The 24,380-nt window shown below is 46.5% G+C and overlaps 1 protein-coding gene across 4 annotated transcripts; it reads right to left on the reverse strand.

The window, feature by feature from the left end:
• Window positions 1-271: 271 nt before the first annotated feature.
• KBTBD11 (kelch repeat and BTB domain containing 11) lies at window positions 272-23,926 on the reverse strand. Of its 4 annotated transcripts, none has more exons than XM_060272454.1 (3): window positions 23,304-23,926; window positions 10,948-11,082; window positions 272-8,017 (listed from the first exon to the last, which is right to left on the reverse strand). In XM_060272454.1, exon 3 carries the CDS (start codon window positions 7,971-7,973, stop codon window positions 5,982-5,984), a length of 1,992 nt encoding a protein of 663 aa, XP_060128437.1. In that variant the 5' UTR covers window positions 7,974-8,017; window positions 10,948-11,082; window positions 23,304-23,926; the 3' UTR covers window positions 272-5,981. The 4 variants fall into 4 exon arrangements, with proteins under 4 accessions (XP_060128437.1, XP_060128439.1, XP_060128438.1 ...); XM_060272456.1 differs by lacking the exon at window positions 23,304-23,926 and adding an exon at window positions 12,285-14,904; XM_060272455.1 differs by lacking the exon at window positions 23,304-23,926 and having other exon boundaries at window positions 10,948-14,904.
• Between the last annotated feature and the right edge of the window lie 454 nt (window positions 23,927-24,380).

Here is a 24,380-nt window from a genome sequence, read left to right on the forward strand (position 1 = left end):
GCCATGTGTTAACAGTCTTTTTGTTAACAGTCTCCTAGGACTGAAAGTGGTGGGGGAGGGGGGATTTAAATTGCTTTTCTCTTCCTATCCCACAGTAATTTTTGCAGTCATTACATAGTTGCCTGATAAAGAGCTTGAAGTGGTCTAAACACGCAGCGTTCGTCTGGCCGAATTGTTGAAAGGGCTTGCCTAGATTCCCCGAAGGAGCCTAACGTACAATGAACTACATGATCACCACATTCTTTTAATAATAATAATAATAATAATAATAATAATAATAATAATAATAAGTCTGACAAATGTATCGGTGATCCACTCACATCAAGCCAGGCATTGCTGTAACATGCAAAGAGCACCTTCATTTTCAACCCATTTCTTAACGTTTGTGTCAGTACACGGACCTGTGGCACAGCTGTAACACAACTTCTCTTTCATATGACTTTGCACTAAGTGTCCTGTGAGTGTGACACAGTTCTCTAGCGTGCTTTTGTAGCTGTATCAAATGGACAGGGAGGACAGAAGGGAAGATATTGAAAATAAGCCACTCATTAGCTGAAGACCCATTGGTACTGAAAGCAATTCCTCTGCTGCTAACCAAAAGCACAAGAGAGACACGCTTTCCTTGGGGAATAAGGAGAGTATTTGTTAAAAAACAGTTGAAATTGTATCAGGGAGCTCATTGTGCATAAAATGCTCATTAGGGACTGCACAGGACTTTTATTCATTAAACAGGTACGATTAGCATCATTTCCATTTTATTTAATGAGAGCTTTTCTAGTTCAAATATTGGGTCCTTCCTTTCCCAGCTATTCCTGTGAAAGTCTTCACGGAGTAAACAGGATTTGTATACAACAGTGCCGAGGCTATAAATGGGTTTAGTGTAATTGTTCAGTCAGACTCCCAGTTACTGCTAATGTGCGACAGAAAACCTGACAATATATCCATTTAACCAACATAGTGTTGAAATTAAAAGCACCGCAGGACTAGTTGGGGGTCTGTGTATGAGAAAATGACCAAGCAGGAAATCAGTTTAGAAGTGTCCCACATGTTGCCAGCAAAGTCAATCATCTGGGTATGATTATGCAGGCATCACATAAAGGAAACTGCATTAAATGGCTAGTAATTAAGTCCAGATTACGGCCCTGAAAACACTCACTCATACACTTAGCTTTGAATTCAAGGAGGCTGCAGTTTTGCCCCCGTTGCAGGATTAGAGCCTTACATATGTTTTGGAACTCCATGAAATTGTGGAAATGGAAACTCCGCTCGTAAACGTTTTCATCCAAGATGCTTAATAATGCTTTTTTCTTTCCTATTTTTGTCTCTGTGTGTGTGTGTGTGGGAGCTATGCACAAATGCTTTGTGAAGACATACAGGAAATATACTACATGGCAGGAAAGGAGCCGTGTTGTGAAATGCTGAAGAGAAAAGAATTCTGCAGATGAAATGATTGCACCGACTTCCTGATTTTCATCCAGCCGCCCCATTAAAAGAAACTGCCCTGAAGGACAGACAGAAATGGAATTCTTTACTAAAGCTTAATTCTTTACTAAACCTCCATAACAACGCTGCATGAGGCTGGGTGATGTTCCGGAAATCACATTTCATCATTTGTTCCACTGAAGTGTGCAACAGGCTGTGGCTGACTGTTAACAATAGACTACACATGACCTCAACAGGGTAGTTCTGCCTTTTAGGTTCAGAGCTTTCCCGCACCCCGTTTCCTTTGAGCAGTGTGGAGGGTCTGGTCCAAATCCTAACTGCAGCAAAGGATGGAAGGTTAAATACACCTTACCTCCCACAGTAGGGTCCCAGTCTGGATCCCTTCCCCCATACTAGCTATTTCTGGCCCCTCCAAAAGCCTACACCCAAGGACAGAACTATGCAGATTCAATCAATCTTTGGATCTCATGCTTGACACTGGAAAACATTTGGGGGTGGGGACAATCCAGCCAGTCCTCTACACAAGGTAGTCCACCCCCCCCTCTGCCCCACAGAGTGCAACGATTCAGAGCACAAGAAGACCATGTAAGGGAAATTGGGTTAGGTGATAAGGGACTCCTGAACTGGACTGAATAGTCCCCAAATATCATCCACAGCAGTGACCAGAGGAGGAATGACTGCCGGGATGAGTGCAGAAAGAATAAACGCCATGGGGTGCATCTGCAGCAGCACAACTGGACGCCTTCATCTGCCACAGCTGCAACAAAACATGTCTCTCCCACATCAGTTTCTACAACCACAGCAAGCGCTGCAAGCTGCCAGCCGTTTGACCTCATCCCCAAAAACATACCTCCCTTGTCTCCCAAGGCAGAAAGATGCAAACTATTATTCTTATACCTAGCCAATAATTTGTCCCTTTCATCAAAACAGTTCCTAAGACCATTTTATATTTACTCTCACTTTTCTTTTTAATTAATAAGTGGGGGGGAGGGAGAGGTGCCATGGGGACTTTGGGGGCAAAGAGGAAATGTGCAATCTGATCAGCAAATAGCAGCAAACTTAACTGCTCAGTCCTTCCATGGCTTGCTCCCAAAAGTATAGGATCAAATCAAGGTATTTCCAGATTAGAAATAAGTGCAGTTTTGAAAAAAATAAAAATCTTCACCAGTTTTAAGAGACACCAATCCTGCAGTTCCTACCAACTTTAAAGAAAAACCCATATATCTAAACATTTCACAACCATGACAACAATTTTTAAGTGCATGGTGATTTTTTTTTTTAGTGCGATATTTCACACCACTTAAATGATGCTTTTTATTATAGGATCTCCTGCTTTCGTTGGAAACAGTAAATTTCAATGTTAACATTTTGCAAGGAACAATCACGCATTTTAACAGACTCTATGGCCCTTTTCTGAAGTAAAGTTGTTGCTTGCTTTAAGCAGCTGTTCCTGGGATGAAGGTCAAATATTTGCTGAACGATAATCCTTTTTTAAAAAAATATTAACCACATGGTGAAGATTCCAACGGAGCCCTCCTGTTTCACACACATCCTCCTTCTGACAACATGAGAGGGCATTAGCAGGAATGAAATGTCTGTGCAAACCTCCCAATTCCTCATCCATCCCTCCTGCACCCACCATACAAGCTGCTTGTATGCACAACTTACTTGAATTGGGCAGAGGGGAAACATGGGATGTGTGCTGTAAACTGTAATGCCCACTTGTTGTGCGAACATTTAAGGGGAGTGGAAGGTGGGGAAACAGAGCCCCACTGAGTCCATTGGAAACTTCTATGGGTGGCTGTGCTGCCTGAAGTCAAAGTACACCATAATACAGGATCTGTTTGTATGCTTCTCCGAGCTAATATGAAACACATCAGTGCAGTAAATTAATCTGCATGCGTTTATAAAATAAATGCACCTTTTAAGTATTTCATGGTTGGAAGGCGTAACTTAGAAGATGAAAGACAAAATGCATTTCAGAGCATCTGAGAGCAATTGTGGCATCTGCAGGGTGGAGATTTGAGCAGAAAACCCGGGTAGCTACAAATAGTGTTACTGAATGCTATTGGATCAGCCATTGTCCAACTCAGAGGTTTTCAACCTTTCTGAGTCTACAGCTCCCTTGACCAAGTACATTCTTTCTGTGGGTCCCTTGAAGGCTCCAAGCCTCGGAAGCCCAGTTATGTCACCCCTTGCCTGCAGAGCCGGCAGCCCCTCACCTCTTTTTGAACACCCTCCTCTCCTCTCCCCTGGCCAGCCCCCGAGGCACCACTCACCTGGGGAGCATGCAGCCAGGGCTGCTGCAATAAACAGCTGTGCAAGCCTTTGGGAGGCAGAGACATGAGAGGGCATCAGAGGAGGGAGGGAAGGAAAGAGGGACAGAGACCAGTGTTGCCCGCAGCACCCCTGACCATCATTCAAGGCACCCCAGGGTGCCACGGCACAATAGTTGAAAACCACTGGCGTAACCTATCTCGGTGTTGTTGGAAGATGAAAAGGGTGGGGTGCTTCATGAAGAAAGAATGGGATAAAAATCAGATAGATTGCAAAAGTAAGTGATCCACTTTTAATTTGGGGTGAATTTCCATTGGGATTTATTTCCACATAAGCATGCATAAGCTTCATCTATTTGGCATGAACATGTGCTGGAATATGCTCCATAAAACTCAATGGCTAGGATCCAAAAAGCCAAGAAAATAGTTCTCCAAGATGCTTGGGGTTTGCTTTCCTCCAGGAGCAACCTCTCCCCCTTCCACGTGTATCAGGGCAAACTGTGTTTGAAATTGAAGGGGCTTTCAACAGTAGTGGTTAGCTCTTCAAAGGACAGAAGGAAAACATTCACTGGGCTAGTGTAAGCCTCTTGAGTAAGCCCAAGGGGGTTTTTTAGGCAAGCTTAGAAAGCTTAGTCAAATTTTAAATTGACTGAAAATAATTGTTTTGATGCCAATCCATATAACATGGAAGCCATTATGCTGGGATTGCCTGCAAGCACGAAGGCTGGTATTCTTCTGAAAACATGTTGCCTGGCAAGCAATTGCTCAGCATAAGATTTAGAATGAAAACCAACAAACCAAAAGTATATGGCCTCTATGTACAAAATGAACTTGACAGGTGAATTATTAACTACAATAAATCAGTCTCGTTTACAACCTTAGGGAGCTGCCTGGGCAAAATGGAAATCACCTTGTCTAAGCAAACGTCTCGTTTCCTTATGCGAACAATGGGAGAGCTATTTCTTGCAGAAGGATTCCCGACATCAAAGCGAAATATTTCAATTGTGTGCAAGAAGCTTCAAGTAAACCACATTTGGCTTTTCAGTGACTTGATTTGCAGTTAACAGCAGTGATCTTAAATGAACTGAAATCTCCCCTACAAAGAATTCACAGGTATGTTCATTCATGCCAATTTGCCATGATTTGAATGAATGAGTTACAATACAAAACCATGATTGAAAGCCAGCAGTTATGTTAAAACCAAAACTGATACTTATAATGTGACATAATGCACAACTTTACAAAAAAGAAGAAGCAAAATTCAAATTTGAATTGATGCATTGATTTGTTTGTTTTAGTTAACCTCTAAACCCAAAATGTACATATAGGAGGTTTTCTATTCCCACTATGTACATATGGGAGACATTTAACTTTTTTAAAAAACTTGAAATCTGGCTTCTGTTAAATCACACACTGTGGATGCAACTTCCCAAGGCTGTACAATGCCATGTCTTCAATAAAGACTCCATTAAATGTTAAAAGGGGGGAAAGGAGGGAGGATACTGTGACCTGGCTCTATAGTCCACTGCTTCTAACACAAGAAGCATTGTTTCTTTCCCCTGTTAATCTTCCTAAAAGGTATACTCTCTGAATGGGGACTGCTAGCAGCTTTTCTTCTGGTAATTACTACGAGCATCCAAGAAAAGAAAGCCAAGAGGTCAGGGAGGCAAAAAAAGAAAAAAAGGGGGAATCCCCTTTTCCAAAGATGCATATTTACAAAAAGAACCATTTCATAGCTGAAATTCCTTTGAAAGTTGCTGCTTTCCTGAATTTATATATATATATCCAAAATACTTTAAGACTGGAAAGTGGCATGGGCATTGCACAACAATTCATCTATTTTAGCAGCTTTGCAATGACTGCTTTGCATCTGTGCAAAGAGGTGAGCCGTTTCCTATGTGAATTATGCTAGCGAGCTCTGAGAGGCTACAGCCAGCTAGCCACTGCTTTAGGTGGGACACCATCACCATTCTACATAGTGGTCCATGCACGTGTTAATTTTGTACACTTCTGACAGTGGCCTTCTGTTTTTCTTTGTTTATTTGTTTCGGTGCAAAGAAGCTGTTACACACTTTTCGCCTTGGATTAGCCTCCACTAGTTATACTTGCAGCCCCAATCCCTACCACCACCAATGAAGGCTGGAGACCATGCACCTGCTCTGACCCTTCGCCTGACAGAGGCCTAGTCCTGCCGATATTCATCAGAGCAGAGCACTGAGATGAGATAAACTCCAGCCGGCCTTCCCAGAGCTAGGTCAATTCTCATAATGTCAGTGGACTTTCCGGCTCCCCCGTTTTCTCTTTCTCCGGCAGGGTGAGTACAAACGGGAGAAGGACCCCTTTAGTATCAAATGGGGCTTTGAGAAGTTCTGGCTCAAAGCTCCCCTTGAGTCCACCATCTGCTTCCACCTCGCCATTCTGGGACAGGGCAAAGCACAGCATTCCAGTCCGGTTGACACAGTAGATGGTGCTGCCCAAGGCGGCACAGCGGAATGGCTGCACCATGCTGCCGCCGGGGCTCAAGGAAGCGCACTGACTCCAGTGCTTGGCCACCGAATTGTACCGGAAGACCTCCACCCCACCGGCCTGCCCCGGCTCCCCACGGCTGCTGCTCACGTCAAAGCGGTAGATGAAGCTCTTGTAGGACACCATGTCAGCGGAGCGTCGCCGGCTGCTGTTGTACGGGCACTCCTGCCACTCGTCCCGCTTGGGGTCATACTTGAGCAGGCGGTAGAAGAGTGACCCGCCCGACACGTAGATCTCCCCGTTGCAGGTGGTGGCTTCGTGAGCCACAGCAAAAGCCCCTTTCGGCAGAGAAGCCACCGGGCTCCACCGATCCGCCCGGGGGTCATATTTTTCCACTGTGAATAGACACTCACCGCCCACCGCATAGAGATAGCCATCGAGGGCCAGTAGCTTCAGCTGCGAGCGAGGTTGCCCCATGGGCTTCACCTGGCTCCAGGTGTCCGTCAAGGGGTTGTAGCAAAAGACCTTGTCAGAGAGTCTGGCGCGAGGGTCCCCCGGCACCGTGGAGATGCCCCCGGCCAGGAAGAGGTAGTTGTAGAGCACGCACATGGCGCACCCCTTGGCGTTGGCCTCGTCCGGCAGCCGGGTCAGCACCCTCCACTCCTTGGCCACCTCTTGGTAGCTGTAGAGCAGGTAGCCTCCCTCGTCCAGGGACACCACGGAAGAAGGGCTCTGCGGCCTGCTGCTCTCTCGGCTCTGTGGCCTGCTCCCGGCGTTGAGCCTCTCGAAGGCGTCGCTCACCTCGGCCACCAGCAGGCACGGCTTGCCGGCGTCGAGGCGGCGCTGCAGGATCAGGTCCCTCTCAGCGCCGCTGAGGCGACCATAGACGGCGGGCTCGCGCAACACCTGCAGGTAGTGGTCGCTCATGAAGCGGTAGGCGGCTTCGCGCAGCTCGGCCAGCCGCTGCTTCTTGGCCAGGGCCAGCAGCTGCAGGCAGTTGTCGAGGCGCAGCTGCGCCCTCATGGCCTCGGCGGCGCAGTGCAGGGCGCACGGCATCTGCAGCACCCGCGCGCCGCTCACCACCTCGGCCAGGTTGTCGTGGCGCACGTCGCCCATGCGCGCCGTGTACACGTAGTCGAGCAGCAGGCGCAGCGCCGCGTAGCTCACGCCCTTGACGCGTAGGATGTCCCTCGACGAGCGCGCGCGGAAGTAGTCGCTCTTGGCCGCCAGCACCGCCTTGTGCGCGCGGATTCGACGGCCCGACACCTCGATCACCAGGTCCGGCTCTTCCTCGGGCTGCGTCCCCCCCGGCGGAGAGGCGCACGGGTCCTGCGGGAGCGCTTCGCCGATGGCCTGCGCGGCAGCCGGAGAAGACGGCTGCTGCTGCGACGGCGACGACGATGAAGGCTGACTGCTGCCGCTGCTGCCTTCCCCTCCACCTCCGCTGCCTTCCTCGTCCTCCTCCGACTCAGACGCCGCGTTGTTGATCTCCCACTGGCTTTGCACCACGCGGCTGCCTCCGCTGCTGCCTGACGACGGCGAGGAGGCTGCGTCGCGCTCGGGCGCCGGGGCTTTGTCTCCGGGAGAGCTGAAGCACAGCGAGGAGCTGAAGCCGCAGGGCGCGGGCGACTCCGCGCTGGGCCCGCCGCTGCTGAGGATGCCGTCCTCGCCGTCTGCCGCAGCGCGCCGCTCCATCGGGGCGGACGGCGGGCTGCTCCTCGCCGCCCCTTGCTCGCCGCCGGCGGATTTCCTCGGGGACGCTAGCTGCGCCGGCTGCGCCATCTCCATCTCCCCGCAGCGCGCCTCGACCTCGCCGACAGTCCCATTCTCACCTGGGGGAAGGACACAAGACAGCGCTGAGTTCTCCATCGGCTCTCGGAGGGCTCACGCTTGCCTGCCTGTCTGCCAGCCAGCCACCCCCTCTCTCTCTTTCTCTGTCTCCTGCTTCTCTTGCCCTCCCTCACAGGCACCTCCTTTTCCTCCCACTGCCTCCCCTCGTGCTGCCTGGCAGCTCTGGAGGCGACTGTGGACGCTCGCTTTTGCTCAGCTCTTAGGTTGGGTTGGGTTTTTGTTGGGTTTTTTCCCTTCCCCTTGGCGCTTGGTCAATTTCCGCACTAGTTTCCAGCCGTCGGGCTTCTCTCAGCAGCGGCGGCGGCAGCTAGAGAGCCGCTCACCGCTGAACTTTTGAACTGCCAAAGGGTGTATATAGTTCAGCTCGCACTGTTCACGTTGTTGGATCAGGTCACAATATCCCTGAGTGGCATTGCAAAGTCTACATATAGTATAGTAAATTATCGCACGTCCTAGGGAGGTGGGGCCGGAAGATCTGTGCAGGGGGTTTCCTGATACCCAGCCCCCATTCTTCCAAAGTAATTTTATGGCACCCTCAAGATGGCTTTATATCTTCTCAGTAAAGCACATCGTTCTGCAATGGATTGGAAGTGGTTATCCACTTTCCTCATTTCCAACCCTTCCCCTGAATATTTCTGTAAGCCTGTCTATCCTACAGTATTAGCAAAGTCTTGTTCTCACCCTGTCAAACCAAAGCTAACATTCTGCACCAAGGCAAATTTAACCTCTGGAGATTATGCAATCTAAGCAGAGCTTTCTGTGTTTACACGATTTCTTCCTCCGAGTTCTGTATAGTCTTGAGAACTGAAAACTTTAAAAATGGAAGCAGTATACCTATTTTCAACTGATGCTCTGGTTAAAAAAATCTTCACCATCCTACCCTTTACATTTCTAAGGGCTATTTCTGCACAGAAATACAATAACAATCTGATGGTCGTGGGCCTACTCAGAAGTAGCCTGAGTTCACTAGGATTTACTTCCTAAAGGTGCATCAGTTTGTGGTGAGATAGCTTCTTCGCCAGATCCTATCAGTTTTTACTGAGAAGTTCCATGAGTTTTGATGGGGTCCGGCTTCTACATAAACACACATTATTTTGCAGCCTTAAGTGCACCAGGAAAACTGCAGACCTAAGCAGGAAAGCAATGAGTCCACCAGCAAATTCATACAGTATCAGTAGAGCACGAAGTTCAGTTCGGAGCCTGTGGAATGTGTTTGGTTACACACTGAAACAGTAGTACCTCTTTAAATGCTTTGATGCATAATGAAGACTCCAATCTGTGCGTGGGGAGATTTGACTATACGATTTGCAGTTTGGAAAGACTTCTGAGAACTGGCAGCTTGAGTGCCCAGCGAAGCCATTATGCAACTAAAATTCAGCCCACCTAAGACTCCTGCTTTTTGAAGGATGAACTGCAGCAAACAACATCAGAGGAACCAGTAGTGGTATAATGGTTAGAGTGTTGGACTAGGACCTGGGAGATTGGGCTTCAAATCTCACTGGGTGGCCTTGGACCAGCAACTGCCTCCCAGGATTGCTGGGGGGATTAAATGAGGAGTGGGAGAACTATGGAAGCCACCAGGCTCCATGGAGCAAAAAAGGTGGGATATACATGCAGCAAATGAATAAATGAAATCAATGTAGTGCTGTATTTGATCACCTGCTTCTATCCTCTCGATACTGCTATACTGCATGTGCATCAGTTGTGAATGGAAAGAAAGCAAGGCATTTAGAGGAACCTATGGACCCAGGTGGTGCTGTGGTTAAACCACTGAGCCTAGGGCTTGCTGATCAGAAGGTCGGCGGTTCGAATCCCTGTGATGGGGTGAGCTCCTGTTGCTTGGTCCCAGCTCCTGCCAACCTAGCAGTTCGAAAGCACGTCAAAATGCAAGTAGATAAATAGGAACCACTACAGTGGGAAGGTAAATGGCGTTTCCATGTGCTGCTCTGGTTTGCCAGAAGCGGCTTTGTCATGCTGGCCACATGACCTGGAAGCTATACGCCGGCTCCCTCGGCCAATAATGTGAGATGAGCACCGCAACCCCAGAGTCGGTCACGACTGGACCTAATGGTCAGGGGTCCCTTTACCTTTACCTATGGCACCACACATATTGTTGGGCACCAATTCCCGTCAGTCTGACCTCGAGTATTTTTCAAATGTGATGCAAGAGTGGGCAGCCATCCATCCGAGATGCCGTAGTTGCCCTGTAGCAGCAAGCAGACCCCACATCAAGCTGAGAGTTGGACTTCTAAAGTTACCATCTACCTCTGATGGTAAGACTGCACAGCCTTTAAGCAGGAACCAATTTAGCACTGGGTTATCAGTCTCCTGTTTAAATTGTAGTTTGCACGTAGTATAAGCCTATGGAAAGATGGGTACTGTATATAAAGGCAGAATAATGCTATCGAAGGCTAGTGGATACAACAGGTCAACTAAGCTGCTAACTGATTAAATCATCTACAGTATTTGTGATTAAGAATCAAGGGGGTCTGACTTTAAAGATCCCCCCTGCAATGGTGCAGGATCATTGTTGTGCGCACACACACACATGCAAAGAAAGAATAATTCTGCATAGTGCAGCTTTTACAGACACTGCAGTAATGCAATGGGAAAAGCTGAACCTCATGATGGCCTGGTGATACAATTGTTTAGTTGGAACTATTGATCAGTTAATATTTGCTAATTAGTTGACAGCTGAAACTTATAAGAAGTTAATTGATGGTTCTGCTACCTGAAGCTCTTTTGATCGATGGCATCCTCAGTGCTCCTTCATTGACCTTGAGAATGTGGTCCTTTATTATAGTAACTATTATTATTATTATTATTGACTATCAGTGAGCATTGAATATAGTCATTCCAGAATATATTTATGCAGTTATTTCAGTGGAATAAATTAATGGCAATACTGTACATTTTCAGAACATTTTAGGGGGAGATTCTGCATCAATCTCCCCCTTGGGTCAGCAAGCTGGCACGGGAACTTCCTTCAATCAGCGTCAAAAAGGTATTCCATTTCTCGCCGATTCACTGCGCATCTTCCGTCCACCTATATGATAAAAAGAGTTTTGGTTATCGTTCAGTTTTAAAAATGAAACCATTCCACATGTATTTTGTCTGAATTGATTCCCCCAAAGTAAACTTTTATATCTGTAGTTTAGTTTCCTTTAATAGTGGATTCTGTATCTCATAAGCTAAACCAACTTTCTTTTTCTAGGCGTTCCTTGAATATAGGACCCAACACTGCTGTTTGTTTTAGAGTTTGCCTACTACTTACTGGAACAGAAGATTATAATGCTCCTATCCGCTAATTAGGAGTGTTCCATCCTACATATCTGGTGAAACACATCTACTGGGCAATTAATCCAGCAGGCAAGGATGTGGAGTTTACATTTCCACCCACATCAGAAGATGCATCCAGCCCATGCAATGGGACCAAGACAAATACTGCATTCAAACCTGTAAACCTAAATACAGGCCTTCTTTGAAGTACCACATAATAAGACTGATCCTCTGAGCTCACTTTCCCTGGAGGAGGCTGACTGATTTCATAAAATTAAGGGCCAAAGAAGAAGCTGACATGGTTGGACCCCAAGTTGGACTGCAATTATGGCATGGCAGGAGAGGGGAGGGATAAGCCTGTGCCCCCCCATCAGAACCCCCCCCCCCCAATTTGTGCAGTGGGAGGAAAGGTTCCATGAGAAGCGAAAAGGATATCGATGTAAGAAAATAAGAATGGTTTGGTGCTGAGCTGAGACTGACAGTTAAGTTGGATACTCAAATCTGTTATCTAAAAATTATAGCCCAGCATTAAAATATGTATGCATATTGATAGTATGCCTTGAATGGTATCCCAAGCTTGTATTTGCAAAAGCAGCAAGTTTCGACATTTGAGCCATAAGGATCCCAAGTTATTCAACTGACTTACAAATCTGGTTAGTTTAAAGTAGCAGTTCAGGGTGTTCTTTATCATGGTTTTAATCAATTGTCCAAAAATCATGGCGCCTTGCAGGGTTTTTTTTATATATAGAATACCCAATAACCTCATAGCAAAGGTTGTAACTCACATTCACCAATTTTATCTATATTTTGCTTTCCATTCACATTTTTATTTGAAATGTAAAGCATACAAGTCAGTTGTCTTTTGTCATCGATGAATTTCATTTCAGGTGGTTTGGGTTTTGTGGTTTTGTTTTGTTTTGTTGCACCCACAGTTCATTTTTCAGGATTTTCTCAGTTTGCCTTCCTCACCAGAAAGAAAATCATTTTCCTTGGAAAGTTTGTGGTCCAGGTTTGGCAGATGCTTTACTTTCCAAAAAGCCACTTTTATTTTTAATTTCCGAACTCAGTTTCCAGTCTAGGCTGTGCTTATGAAACAAGCTGATCCCACAAAGTCCTCTTCATCAAAGCTTTGTAAAAATGAGAAGAAGAGAAACTCTTAAGCAAGTACATGCAGGACTCCTAAAGCTTCTTAAATATAGAGTGAAGCCTGGCCATGCACAAGCATGCACACACCAGCCAAATCAAATCCAGTTTTAATTATTAGTTTGCATGATGTGCCCACAGAATCTTACTGCATACATGGGGAGAGCTTGTGGTGCATTTCTGTTAAAGATGAGAGCCTAGCCTGTCATCTGTGAAACATTTCATTTATTCAATAACTTAAGACTTAATGAATTTGTAGATTTCTGTTGTTGTTACTGCTGTTGATTTAGTCCGGGATGGATGGAAATGTAAGAAGACAGCGGACATGGGAACCTCCAGCAACCCTGAATTGTGCTGACAGTCTTGGCAGTGAGTCACTAGCAATATCCTGGACCTGTGCCCCCTCAACGAGCAAACAGAGACTTAAAATTGGCAAAGAAAATCTTGGCAATCATAAGCAGCCTTCTGAGATTGCATTTTGAGCAAGAGAAGTGTTGTTAATATACATACGGAAGGTCATATTTCCTAAGCACTTGCCTACCTATGCATTTCTTCGCCACATGTTCCCCAGTTTTGCTTTTTCTTGTTAAAAAAGCACGACCCTTTCACCAAACATCTGTCTCATTGCTGGATGGAGCTTCCACGTTGCCCTGCGACACTTTGATGGGAATGTGCCAGGCACAGCTCCATAGAATCAGAAGGTGTATAACCCTCTCATATAAGAAGTTTGTGTCTCCTTGGTTTTAATGGAACTTTTTACATAGGAATCTGCCTTTCGCCAGATCAAGCTATCCATGTGGCTCACTGTCTACTCTGATAAATGTCCCTCCCATTGTCTTTCATCCTTTTAAAAAACTGGACATGCCTGAGATTAGAGATGAGATCTTCTTCATGAGAAGCATGTGCTCCACCGCAGAGCCATGGGTCCTCCCCAAATGGAATTTAAGGATATCCAGGTCTGAAGCAATGGGTTTTTCTGTTTTGTTTATGGAAGCACTAGCATAGTTTAGTCCCATAATGAAAACTGGAATCATAGAGGTAGAAGGGACCAATGCAGGAATATGCAGCTGTTCCACGTGGGGGATCAGATCTGCAACCTTAGCATTATCAGCACCACGCTCTCACGAACTGAGCTATCCAGGCTGACTTACGGAAGGCTTATTCTCCAAGTCTAGTCTCAATTGTGGGGCCCATGAAAAACCTTTAACTTTACAAAGGAGTGGCTCTCAAATGCTCTTGTCAACAAGAATCTGGATACAGGTTTGTAAGACTAATATTTGCTAAGATCTTACGTTTCCAGAAATGTTTTAAAATTATTGGATATAGCAAACTGTCCTTCAAATAAACATAGAATAAAACAGGGGGGCAACTTCCAAGAGACTGCAATCTACTCACAGAGTTAAAAAGCGGGAGTGATCTACCCCCTTTTGGGGGGGGGGGTTCAGGTCAAAGTTGCACTTTTTTTTAGGAAGGAGGAAGACCCATGTTGGGGGTTCATGTAAAAGTTGTTGAGCTTCTTTAGGGAAGAGGAAAGCAACATTGAACTTTTTTTAGGAAGGAAAGCTCTGGTTTTGGTGGTTCAGGTCATTTTAGGGGTGCAGGGCCAAGATGTTGAGCTTTTTTAGGGGAGCCAAAGTTTTTTAGCTTCTTTGGGGGGGGGTGCCACTGATCTACCAGTGATCTACCACAGATGTCCAGGTATCTACCGGTAGATCACGATCTAGCTGTTGGATATGCCTGGAATAAAACAAACAAACAATGTCAAATAAAACAAAATTGAGAAGACCTTTTACAGCATAAAGGAACTGATTCAAAGGGCTGAATCCAGACATAGTCATGCTTAGAGTAAATTATGTTAATAATTCAAGGGTCTACTCTAAGCATGACTAAGTTTGGATCCAACAGAAACAATTTTTAGTCCTACCAATGTCAACATGAACAAGTTAAAGCATGTGCTGAACTCCAATGAAACTGAGGGTGTTTCGTACCAAAAAAAAATATGTTTTAGCTGAGTCAGCATGAAAATGAAAAGCTGCATTTTGCTTTGTTTTTAAAAACTGCCTCATCACCAAACATTTTTGAGAAACTGCCTCATGGGAAATTTCAGGAAGGAAGGGTTTTTTATTTGGTTTCAGTAAAGTAGTGGTCAAAATTGAACTTTGAGCAATTTGACTTAACTACAGGATGTGTCTTAAAGAGATTATATCATTACATCTACTCTCAAAGTGCCTATTAAACTTCTTCGTTATCCATAACTGGTCGTATTATTATACTCCCAGAGTGCTTGAGAAAAGGACATTTATTCCATCTCATAAGTATGAATTTCTCCAAACAATCTCTATGACAACAAAAACTAAGCTCCCGGGAAAAAAATTCCCTGATTAGGACCACACATGAATAACTACACATAAAATAAGTTCAGGGTCTCTCTCTCTCTTATCTCTCTCTCTCTCTCTCTCTCTCTCTCTCTCTCTCTCTCTCTCTCTCTCTCTCTCTCTCTCTCTCTCTCGTGTGTGTGTGTGTGTGTCAGAGAACAAACAAGCTGCCTACCCCCCCCAAACCTCCTGAGCCATCTTAACAAGGCATTTTATTACAAAGTAATGCCAGCCTATCATCATTTGTGAGGTGATAATTTAATTCAACTCCTGATCAGGTCCTCCTTTCTGAAAACACCAGGGAACAACCCTCTCTCGAAAGGCAGGTCAAACTGTGTGTCCTTGTTTCCTTCTGGAGAACTCTCATTTTCAAGCATGAGTTTAACAGCACTTCAGCCTTAAGCAGGCATTCAAATTACTTTTGCACAAACATTCATATCAGGGAGAGGGCTGCCAAGCCCAGGCCTGCGCAGCACATCACTTCCATCCCATTTACAGCCTTCCATTAGTTAGAGGGCAACAGTTTGATGCATGGAGCCTCCTCTAACCAAAAGGTCTCCTCAGGTGATTTAAAACAGTTAAATGGCATAGAAATAGAGAAGTCTTCACCATTCAGACTTGGGAGCATCTTTGGATGGTGGTGATGGGGCTGTACTGCGTAGAAGGACTTAAGGGGGGAAACCCTCCTCTCTCCATTTTCTTTTTCTTTCTCTTCTGACTCCTGTGGCACCTCACTGTTCTCCTCACTGGCTGCTTCATTTCTCTCTCTATCCCTTCCCCCTACTTTCCTCTCTACCCTCTTGGTCACTCAGCTTTCTGTTCAGCTGCTCAGGTACCAACCTGAGCCTTGAAAAAGACCCAGAGCTGAAAGAGGAAGTGAGAAAGCCTCTCCTCCTTCCAGAGGGGTGGGGTTGTGAGCGGGAGCCGGTTCCCATGCTGGCAGGGGGGTGTTCCCAGCTGCCCTGCCACGCCCCCTCCAGCCATCCAATAAGGCTGGCTCTGGGGGCGGAGTTTAGCCACATTTAAGCGGCCCCGGCAGTTCTGAGCCCTCATTGCGCCGGATTTTCCTCGGATCTCCTGCCCACCCTCCCTTTAGGTCATTTCTATGCTCATGACCTTGCTATGGACTTCGGTTGGTTGCCTTGGTTGCTCAAGGGGGCTGGTAGGAATTTTTATCCATTTGGCTAATTGGCTCTAGCCTCTTGGTTTTTCGCCTACCTCGAAGCAAATCGTCACAACTTTTCTGGTATTGGCGGTTAGGCATTGGAATATGTGTGGTGTGTTGGAGGGCAAGGTTCGGGCCATCGCCTACCCCTACACTTTTGGGTATTCCGTTAAAGGAATCCGGCGGTCGTGGATCCTTTCGGATGCCCTGCTGGTGGCTAGGGCCATGGCACGACCCCAGTAACGTCAGGGAGAGCTTCCAGTTGTATTTGCATCAACAAGCTCCACCTCCTGGTTGTTAACCCTTGAATGACTCCACGCTGAGCAGGGTGGAGTCATGTATAGCTTGCTTGATCCAGTGCCTAAGCCAATACCACTCGCATGCTGTAACCAATAAAAGTTGTGGCCTTTTCCCGCCCATTAACCTAAATACATTGTGTCCTTGTGTCTTTCTTTCTTCAAGCGGGTGGCGGGTCCTCGACTCACAGAAAGCACCACTCTTCCAACTTCAGCTGCTTCATCTGTATGTGTTTCAAGGGCGGACAAGGTAAACAGCCCTCGGCACCTCCTGACAAAGGGGACAGAGGGGTGATCAGAGGCTACACAAGCACCAGGGAAAGTGTTCAAAGGTGTTGGTGAGGAACCTCAGAGAGCCCATGCATCCAGCCCACGCACTGTCCAAATGTTTGCTTCTAGTGTGCTGAACAGAAACATACATCGCCTCCCTCTCCCTGAACCCTGGTCATAATAAAGGTGCTGTTTCAACACTGGTATTTTCCAGTCAGCTGACCACCACTGAAGGTGCTTCAGTATCCTTTAACTTCGCATTCAATTACTCTAGCATGATGCAGCAGGATTTGAAACCTTACCACTAAACAGCTCAGCACTGACTACAAAACCTAGCCAACATGAGCAGGCAGAATTTTTATTATGTTCTATCAACAGTGCAGATCAGGAGATTTTATCAGCTGACCTTAATAATAATTCAAGGATTTTGAAAAATGAAGGCAGAGCCAAGAGTCTCCCGTTCAATTCTCCCTTTCTCCTTTACGACTGCCCAAGTTTACCTAGCTAATTTTTACTATTTTTGTTGTTTAGAATCATAGAATTGTATAGTTGGAAGATACCCCGGAGGCTCATCTAGTCCAACCCCTGCAATGCAGGAATCTCAACAAGCGGTCTGCCATCCAATTTGAAACCATAAAGGACCCTGCTTAGCATTACAAATGTGCTGGCAGTTTTATTCATGCATCACTTTGCATAGAAAAGTGAGGTCTGCAAGAAACAGACCCAGAAATCTTGTGGATTAACGGCGAGTGACTTAACACGATGTAATCTTGGCACAACTTTAGCCAGGTACTGGGTCAAACAAAGCAAACAAACTGATTGTGGATTATCAGAGAAAGGCTGTCCTTGGCTGTTGGGGATGTCATGGCAATCAGAAAAGAGAATTCAAAGCAATGGTTTAAAATATATTTGAATGCGAAAACTGTACTGAACAGCCCATTTGCTGAGGTATACAGTCAGTAGTAATATCCATTTCTTTTGTTCCCAGAAAGGAACTAAATAGCCAAGAACAGGGATTTTGGTTATTTGTCATGGTTGGTCAATGAATTCAGGTTAGAGGTAGAATGAATAGATAGTTGCCCTCAGCCAGGATTGTGGAGATTTCCCTGACTAAATTCTCATTTTTTTGCATCAAACTAGAGGAAGTCATTTATTTATTAAATTCATAACCCACCCTTCCTCCTCGAGAAGCCCAGCGAAGCAATGTTGACTACTAGCCATTCTCTGACCAGGCTGAGCCATAGCAGATGCTGGGGTTTCCAGTGGAACCTTGTTAGTACTTATCAGTTCTGCAAAACTGATGATCAAATGTCAGTTCCAGTTTGGAGGGACGACTTCAGCAAGGACATGAGTTAAATTCATTCTCATCATCTGTGCCCTCCTGTTCACCGCCTTATCAGAACCAATGGCAGCAGAAATGAATATAGGAGTAACCATGCCATCTGGAAGCTCGATACGAAATGACTGTGTGGATATCCACATTCATTTGAGATACAAGGGCGGGGAGGAGTCACAAAGAGGAAGGGAATTCTCTATTCCTTTGACACACGCATTCACACATTCATGTGGATCCCTATCCATGCTACATTCATGGCGATGCAGACCAGACTGCTCCACTGCCCATTCATATAGCAAACAGGTCACTGTGTATCACAGCACATTGTGCTCCATAGACAGTGACATCACTCTGCCCAGGTCTATGCAACCCCAGGATGAACAGATAGCAGCAGCCTGTTCCATGAGGATTTCCTCCAAAGAAAAGGATAGCAGGGACTGAAGGAGCCTAAGGCATTGTTAGCATTCAACAAGCACTGTCTAGGATGGGAAATTTCAGCCTTCCAAATATTATTGGACTACAACTCCCATAATCTCCAACCACTGGCCATGTTGGCTGAGACTGATGGGAGTTGTAGTCCAACAACACCCCTGGTGTAGGAACAGTACTTGTTGAGCTGTAACAGTCTGTTGCCCACTTCTGGGGCTTTGGCACATTTGCAAACAAACAAATATCACACGCACAAACATCACAACCTATTATATTGGCAACAATGGAAAGCTTCTTTCAAGCCAAATTTTTGGTTTATCGTAAAAGAGAACCTATGTGTGCTATAGAAGGTACCCACAGACACATGGGTGCCCATGGGTGCCATGTTGGCAACTCCTTGTTTAGAGGCCATGGTTTACTCTGAGGGCCAGGGATAGAGAACCTGTGGCCCTCAAGATACTGGACTATAGTGCATATCACCCCTGACCTTTATGCTAAATTAGCTGATGGGGGCTGGACCCCTTGTTATCCACCCTACTTGCTTGTTCTGTACTAGCATTGCACAAGTTGCAGGGTGTCAGAGGTTTGATGGACAGGCATGTGACTCTCTTCCAAGCTGCCAAGTGGCTTCTCCCTAACCCCTGCAGAGCTCCACTTAACTTGTGTTCCACTTCCAAGAGAGTTTATGTAACAGACAGAGCCCCAGGCATCACTTGTCAAATTACATGCTCAGAATGATGCTGCTGTTTTAAGGAAGGTTCCTCTTGAATAAAGAATAAACAATCTGGAAAATGCAGCCCTTGTCATTTAACTTGAGACCGTGTGTGTGTGTGTGTGTGTGTGTGTGTGTGTGTGTGTGTGTCTAAGAATAGAATAATGGAAGCCTCCATTTGACTTGAGGAATAGAGACTCTATTTAACACTATAATTTGCACACTGGAGGAGGTGCCTACCTTGAATAACAAATAGTTATGCAGCCATACCTAGAGAGCAGTTTGCTCAGCATCCAGCAATTAACATCCTCATCCTGATCGGGCCTTTTGACTGGGACACTTATGCCAACCACAAAATATTATTTGCCACTGGAAATTCCACATGTGAATAATTTAAAACAGCTAATTTTGTCAAGATGCAGTCCCCTTTTCTAGAAGAGTATCATATTTTTACAGTGCCTTGGAATATTTCAGTAGGAAACACGTGTCACATGCTAAAAGAAAAGTTACTTCAGATATTCTCTCAAATAAACCATGAAATGCTTTTCTTCCACCATCTTATTATATACTAAAAATAGAATTTCTGTTACGTTCATAATTGAAGAGACCAGAGGGAGCTAACAAGAAGAATGTTCTGTTGAAGGGAATGGATTCTTCAACTGCAACAGAGCGTTCATAGCTACAAAAGGTAAAAACAGGGTTATGCTGGGTAGCGCAGGGTGCCGGCCCAGCAGGGGGGCATCGCACGACAGAGCCGCGCAGAAGCCGTGCTGCGCCCTGTGCCCGCCCACCAGCCACGACAAGAAACGGGGCGGAGTGGGGGCGCCGAAGCGATCTCCGCACCACGCTGCCAGGGCGCCCGACATGGTTGAGACGGCCCTGGGTGTAAAGGTAAAGGACCCCTGGACAGATAAGTCCAGGGAAAGTCGACTATGGGGTTGCGGCGCTCATCTCACTTTCAGGCTGAAGGAGCTGGTGTTTGTCCACAGATAGCTTTCTGGGTCACGTGGCCAGCATGACTAAACCACTTCTAGCACAACAGAACACCATGAAGGAAACCAGAGTGCATGGAAACACCGTTTACCTTCCTGCCACAGCAGTACCCATATATCTACTTGCACTGGCGTGCTTCCAAACTGCTAGGTTGGCAGGAGCTGGGACAGACCAACAGGAGCTCACCCCGTCGTGGGGATTCCAACTGCTGACCTTCCAATCAGCAAGCCCAAGAGGCTCAGTGGTTTAGACCACAGCACCATGGCTGTAGGATCCATCTCTAATGCAGCAGCACAGGAAAAGTTGGGTTGATCCACTTTGTTACAGTGTGACCCTAAGCACATTTACCCAGAACTAAGTCCTTCTGAGTTCAATAGGATTTACTCCCAAGAGGAGAGCAGCCTTATGATGCAATCCTATATACACTTGAGTAAGGGCCACTAACTCAGTAGGACTACATTCTGAGTAAATGTCCAGCATTGCTGAGTAACAGCAATAAATTGCTGTTATTTAATACTAATAGATAATAGATAGATAGATGATAGATAGATAGATAGATAGATAGATAGATAGATAGATAGATAGATGATAGATAGATGATATAGATGATAGATAGATATAGATGAAATTGATATACTGTAGATGATATTGATATAGATATATATGAAGATATAGATATAAAATCTGCAACCTTCCGAGATCACTATGAGATTCTTCCACTGAAAGCTTATCTTTAGGATTATTTAAATTAGAATGTTACCATGGACACGTCTCCTCTGCTTGCACTAGATTGTTTGCTCAGAGGTAAACCCAGGGCAGTCCCAAATACTGTATAATTTGGCATTCATGGAGAATGCGGTGGATAATGGCCTTTACTATAGAGCTATGAAATGCCTGTGACTTGGAGCTGCTTCATATAATCAGAGACAGAGAAATACTGTACATCGTGAGGTCATCTTTGTGCATGCAATGTAACATAACATCAGATGTTACAGCAGCCAGCCACACAATGTGTTCATTCACTTCACTGCTTCTGTCCCTGAGGTGAAATGGTGTCTCCTGTTTAGGCATTCGTACAGTCACTCATCCAGTATTTTTTTCCCTTCCTTGCTGTGGAGGTGGCAAGGGGAGAGTGAATTTAGCAGGACTCCTCCTCTCCAATGACTTGTGCCATTTTGTGTTGTGCCTTTTTGCTGCATCGATAAAGAACTAAGGGGGAAAGTGCCTGAGAAATGGTTTATCATGGGAAGGCGGAGCAGGGTGGACACCACACAGCTTAACTCGGAACAAAAAGGTGAAATCCTCTAGAGAAAGAGTAGGAAAAGGAATTTCCTGCTGGAAAGATATGTAGCCCAGGTCCACAATGCATTAGTTATCAACAAGGTTAGGGCTATATCCCGACTGTTGCTGGAATGAAGGGGGAAAGCACTGTCAAATATCTATGTTGCTCTTCATTAGGAGTGCAGGGTTTACAACCACAAAATGCAAAGCAGGACTTAACATGTGGGCAACCACCCCAGTGGGGCACTTAACTTGCAAGCTGGGGAGGGAAAGCCTTCAGCCTGCTGCTTTATGGCCTTTCCTTTCAAATGAGTCCCATGGGGTGGAGGGAAGCTGCAGCTCCTGGCATGAAGGGGTAGATGCATAACACACTAGAGGAGCACTTGCTTCATTTAAAATAATAATAATAATAATAATAATAATAATAATAATAATAATAATCCCTCATTTGGTTTTCATTTTGGGATTAGGTACAGACAGCACCAGCTGTTTCCAATGCACTTTTTTTAAAAAGGAGGATCATTTGGTTCAAATGTATTTTGTACACAACTATCATTTCTTTCTGCCAAAGAATATAATATTGGGGGGGGTGGCGGGGGAGGGAAACCCTGCTAGAAAGAGGTACCTAGAGGTTTCCAAGGTTCTTGATGTAAAATAAATTACTTAAACCAGCAGAAATGGTTGATAAACCCCCAGGAGTAGATTCAGATAACTATTTACATCTTATAAACTCACCCAAAGGCAGCTGCAACTATTCTAGACCATGGGGTAGTCAACATGGCACACCCCAACTATTGCTGCACTACAACTCCCATAATCTTGGATGGGAGGCACATCAGCCACGTTGAATGAGGCTGATGTGGGAGCTGGAATCCAACAACATCTGCAGGGTACCATGTTGGGTAGCCCTGGCGAAGACAGTGTGTAAACTACAGCCATGCATGTCTCCCGAGCATGAGCTGCCTTATGGAACTGAATAGAGACAAGTACAGAAAAGGCCACCTCCTTTTGCGTGACCAAATGGTGCACAGGCCCAGCATAAAACACTCAAGGAAAATCAATCAGCAGTTTTATATGCACTACACTGAGATCATGGACCACTTATAAACGTCATCTCCAACTCCTCAAAAGATTCCATCAACGGTGTCCCTGAAAAATTTTATACATCACTTGGGAAGGCAGGGGAAGGAATGTCACTGTACTGGAAGAAGCGAAGATCACCAGTTTCGAAGCAATGATTCTTCAACATCAACTTTGTTGGACTGGTCATGTTGTTCAGGTGCCTGATTATCTTCTGCCAAAGCAACTACTCTATTCTGTGCATATGACGGCGAGCATGCTCAGTCCAGACGCGGTGCCTCACTGCACAGGCTAAGCAGTGAAGTGGATTAATCGGGATTGTGGGAGAACGGGCGGGGATGATGAGAACTGACATAATCCCACATCTCCGTTGCCACACACATTCCGCTTATTGTCCTGGCTCCATCTCTTTCTCTCCCGCTCCCCACCCTCTTCTACACATGTAACAAGCCTGCTGCTGAATTAACTGTTGCATTATGTGCGAGGAGAAACCGGGGAAGCAATTCCTCCGGAGGGAGCCAGGAAATGTCAAGCGCGCGCGCCTTTCCTGCATCTCTCTCCACGCCACCCACCCGCGAGGCGAGATATTTCGCGCAAAGTGCGTAATAATGGGCATATTTCCAAAAACCGCGATGAACATTAAGTTCATCATGCCTGCTGCTGCGTCTGTTTCGTTGCAAACCTCGCCGCCGGCCTTCGAGAGGGGCGTTCATGTTCTCCCCGTTCCCTCTCCGCAGGCAACCAGCACAAAATCCATGCCTAGTGCAAAAAAAAGAGAGGAGGCGGCGGAAAGGGAGAAGGAAAACGCTGCGCATAGCTGTACAAGGGCACAGGCCGCTCGCAATTTCGCACGCCAAAGAACCGCAGGAGAAAGAGCAGCGGGAAAGGAGGGCTCCAAGGCCACTAACCTCAACTTGGGCCAGCCAGGCAGACAGGCTTCTCCAAAACAGATTTCGGTCCGTTCCAACCTTTATCCTCGGCGCCACCTCCCCGAGAGCACAGGAAGGGAGCCTCGGTCGGTGCCAAGCGCCGCCAAATCGCGCCTTCTTCACTCCAGCGCAGCCAGGAACACGTCTGGCCAGCCGTCAGCGCCGCCACTGCGGGAAATATCCCTCGTTCAGACTGAGCCGCTTGGGGGATTTGCACGGGCAAGGTTCCCTAGTGGTCGTCGTCGTCACCGCCACTACCTCCGCCACTTCTGGGCGCCGGGAAAGGGGAGTGTCCTCGTTGCTTTCCGCGTGGCGAGGAGCCGCATCGCACCGTCGTCTCCGCGCACCGCGAGCTGCGGGCAGGCGGAGTTTTGGCAGGCGGGGCGCGCACTGCCGCGCTAGGGTCTGCAACCCGCGCGGCGCTCTGCAGGCTCCTTGGCTGGCGCGTTGCAGGTCGGAGGCTGGGGTCCTGCGCCAGGGGCTGGAGGAAGAATTCCTTTGTTTTGAGGCCGTTTCTCTTTACCGCGCTCGTCTCCGCGGCGCGCACGCAGAGCAACCCGCCAAGGGCGCCGGAGTATCGCCATGCGCGGCCCTGGTCTGGGTCACGTAACGTTGCGCGCCGGACGGATGACCCTTTGTTTATCCCCGCCCGCCGTCGCCCTTTTAAACATTCCTCTGGGTTTGCTGAGAAAGTGCCACAGGGTTCAGTGGGGCTTACGCCCGTGTAAATCCAAACAGAACTGGGTGCACCCTTAAATATTTGTTCAGTAGCTTTTTAAAAAAAGAAAGAAATCAGCCTCAGGTAAAACTGGCCTCCTCGCCCACACCCTTTTTGCTTTTGTACTTGAGAAAAGCAAATATTGCAAACTTGTTGCTGCCCACGCTGCAAAATAGCAGCTACTTGTCACACAGTGACACAATCCGAAGCGCTTTGGCTTTAAACCTGTGGCTGGCAGCCTGGCACTCTTACTTAACCTTTTAACAGGACAGAAAGTGTGGGGTGGGGCGTGGGGGTTAGCCCCTGCTGTTTGCTGGCCTAACGCGCCCCTGCGCTTT

Source organism: Zootoca vivipara, chromosome 3 (assembly GCF_963506605.1).
Source record: "Zootoca vivipara chromosome 3, rZooViv1.1, whole genome shotgun sequence".
Classification (NCBI taxonomy): Eukaryota; Metazoa; Chordata; class Lepidosauria; order Squamata; family Lacertidae; genus Zootoca; species Zootoca vivipara.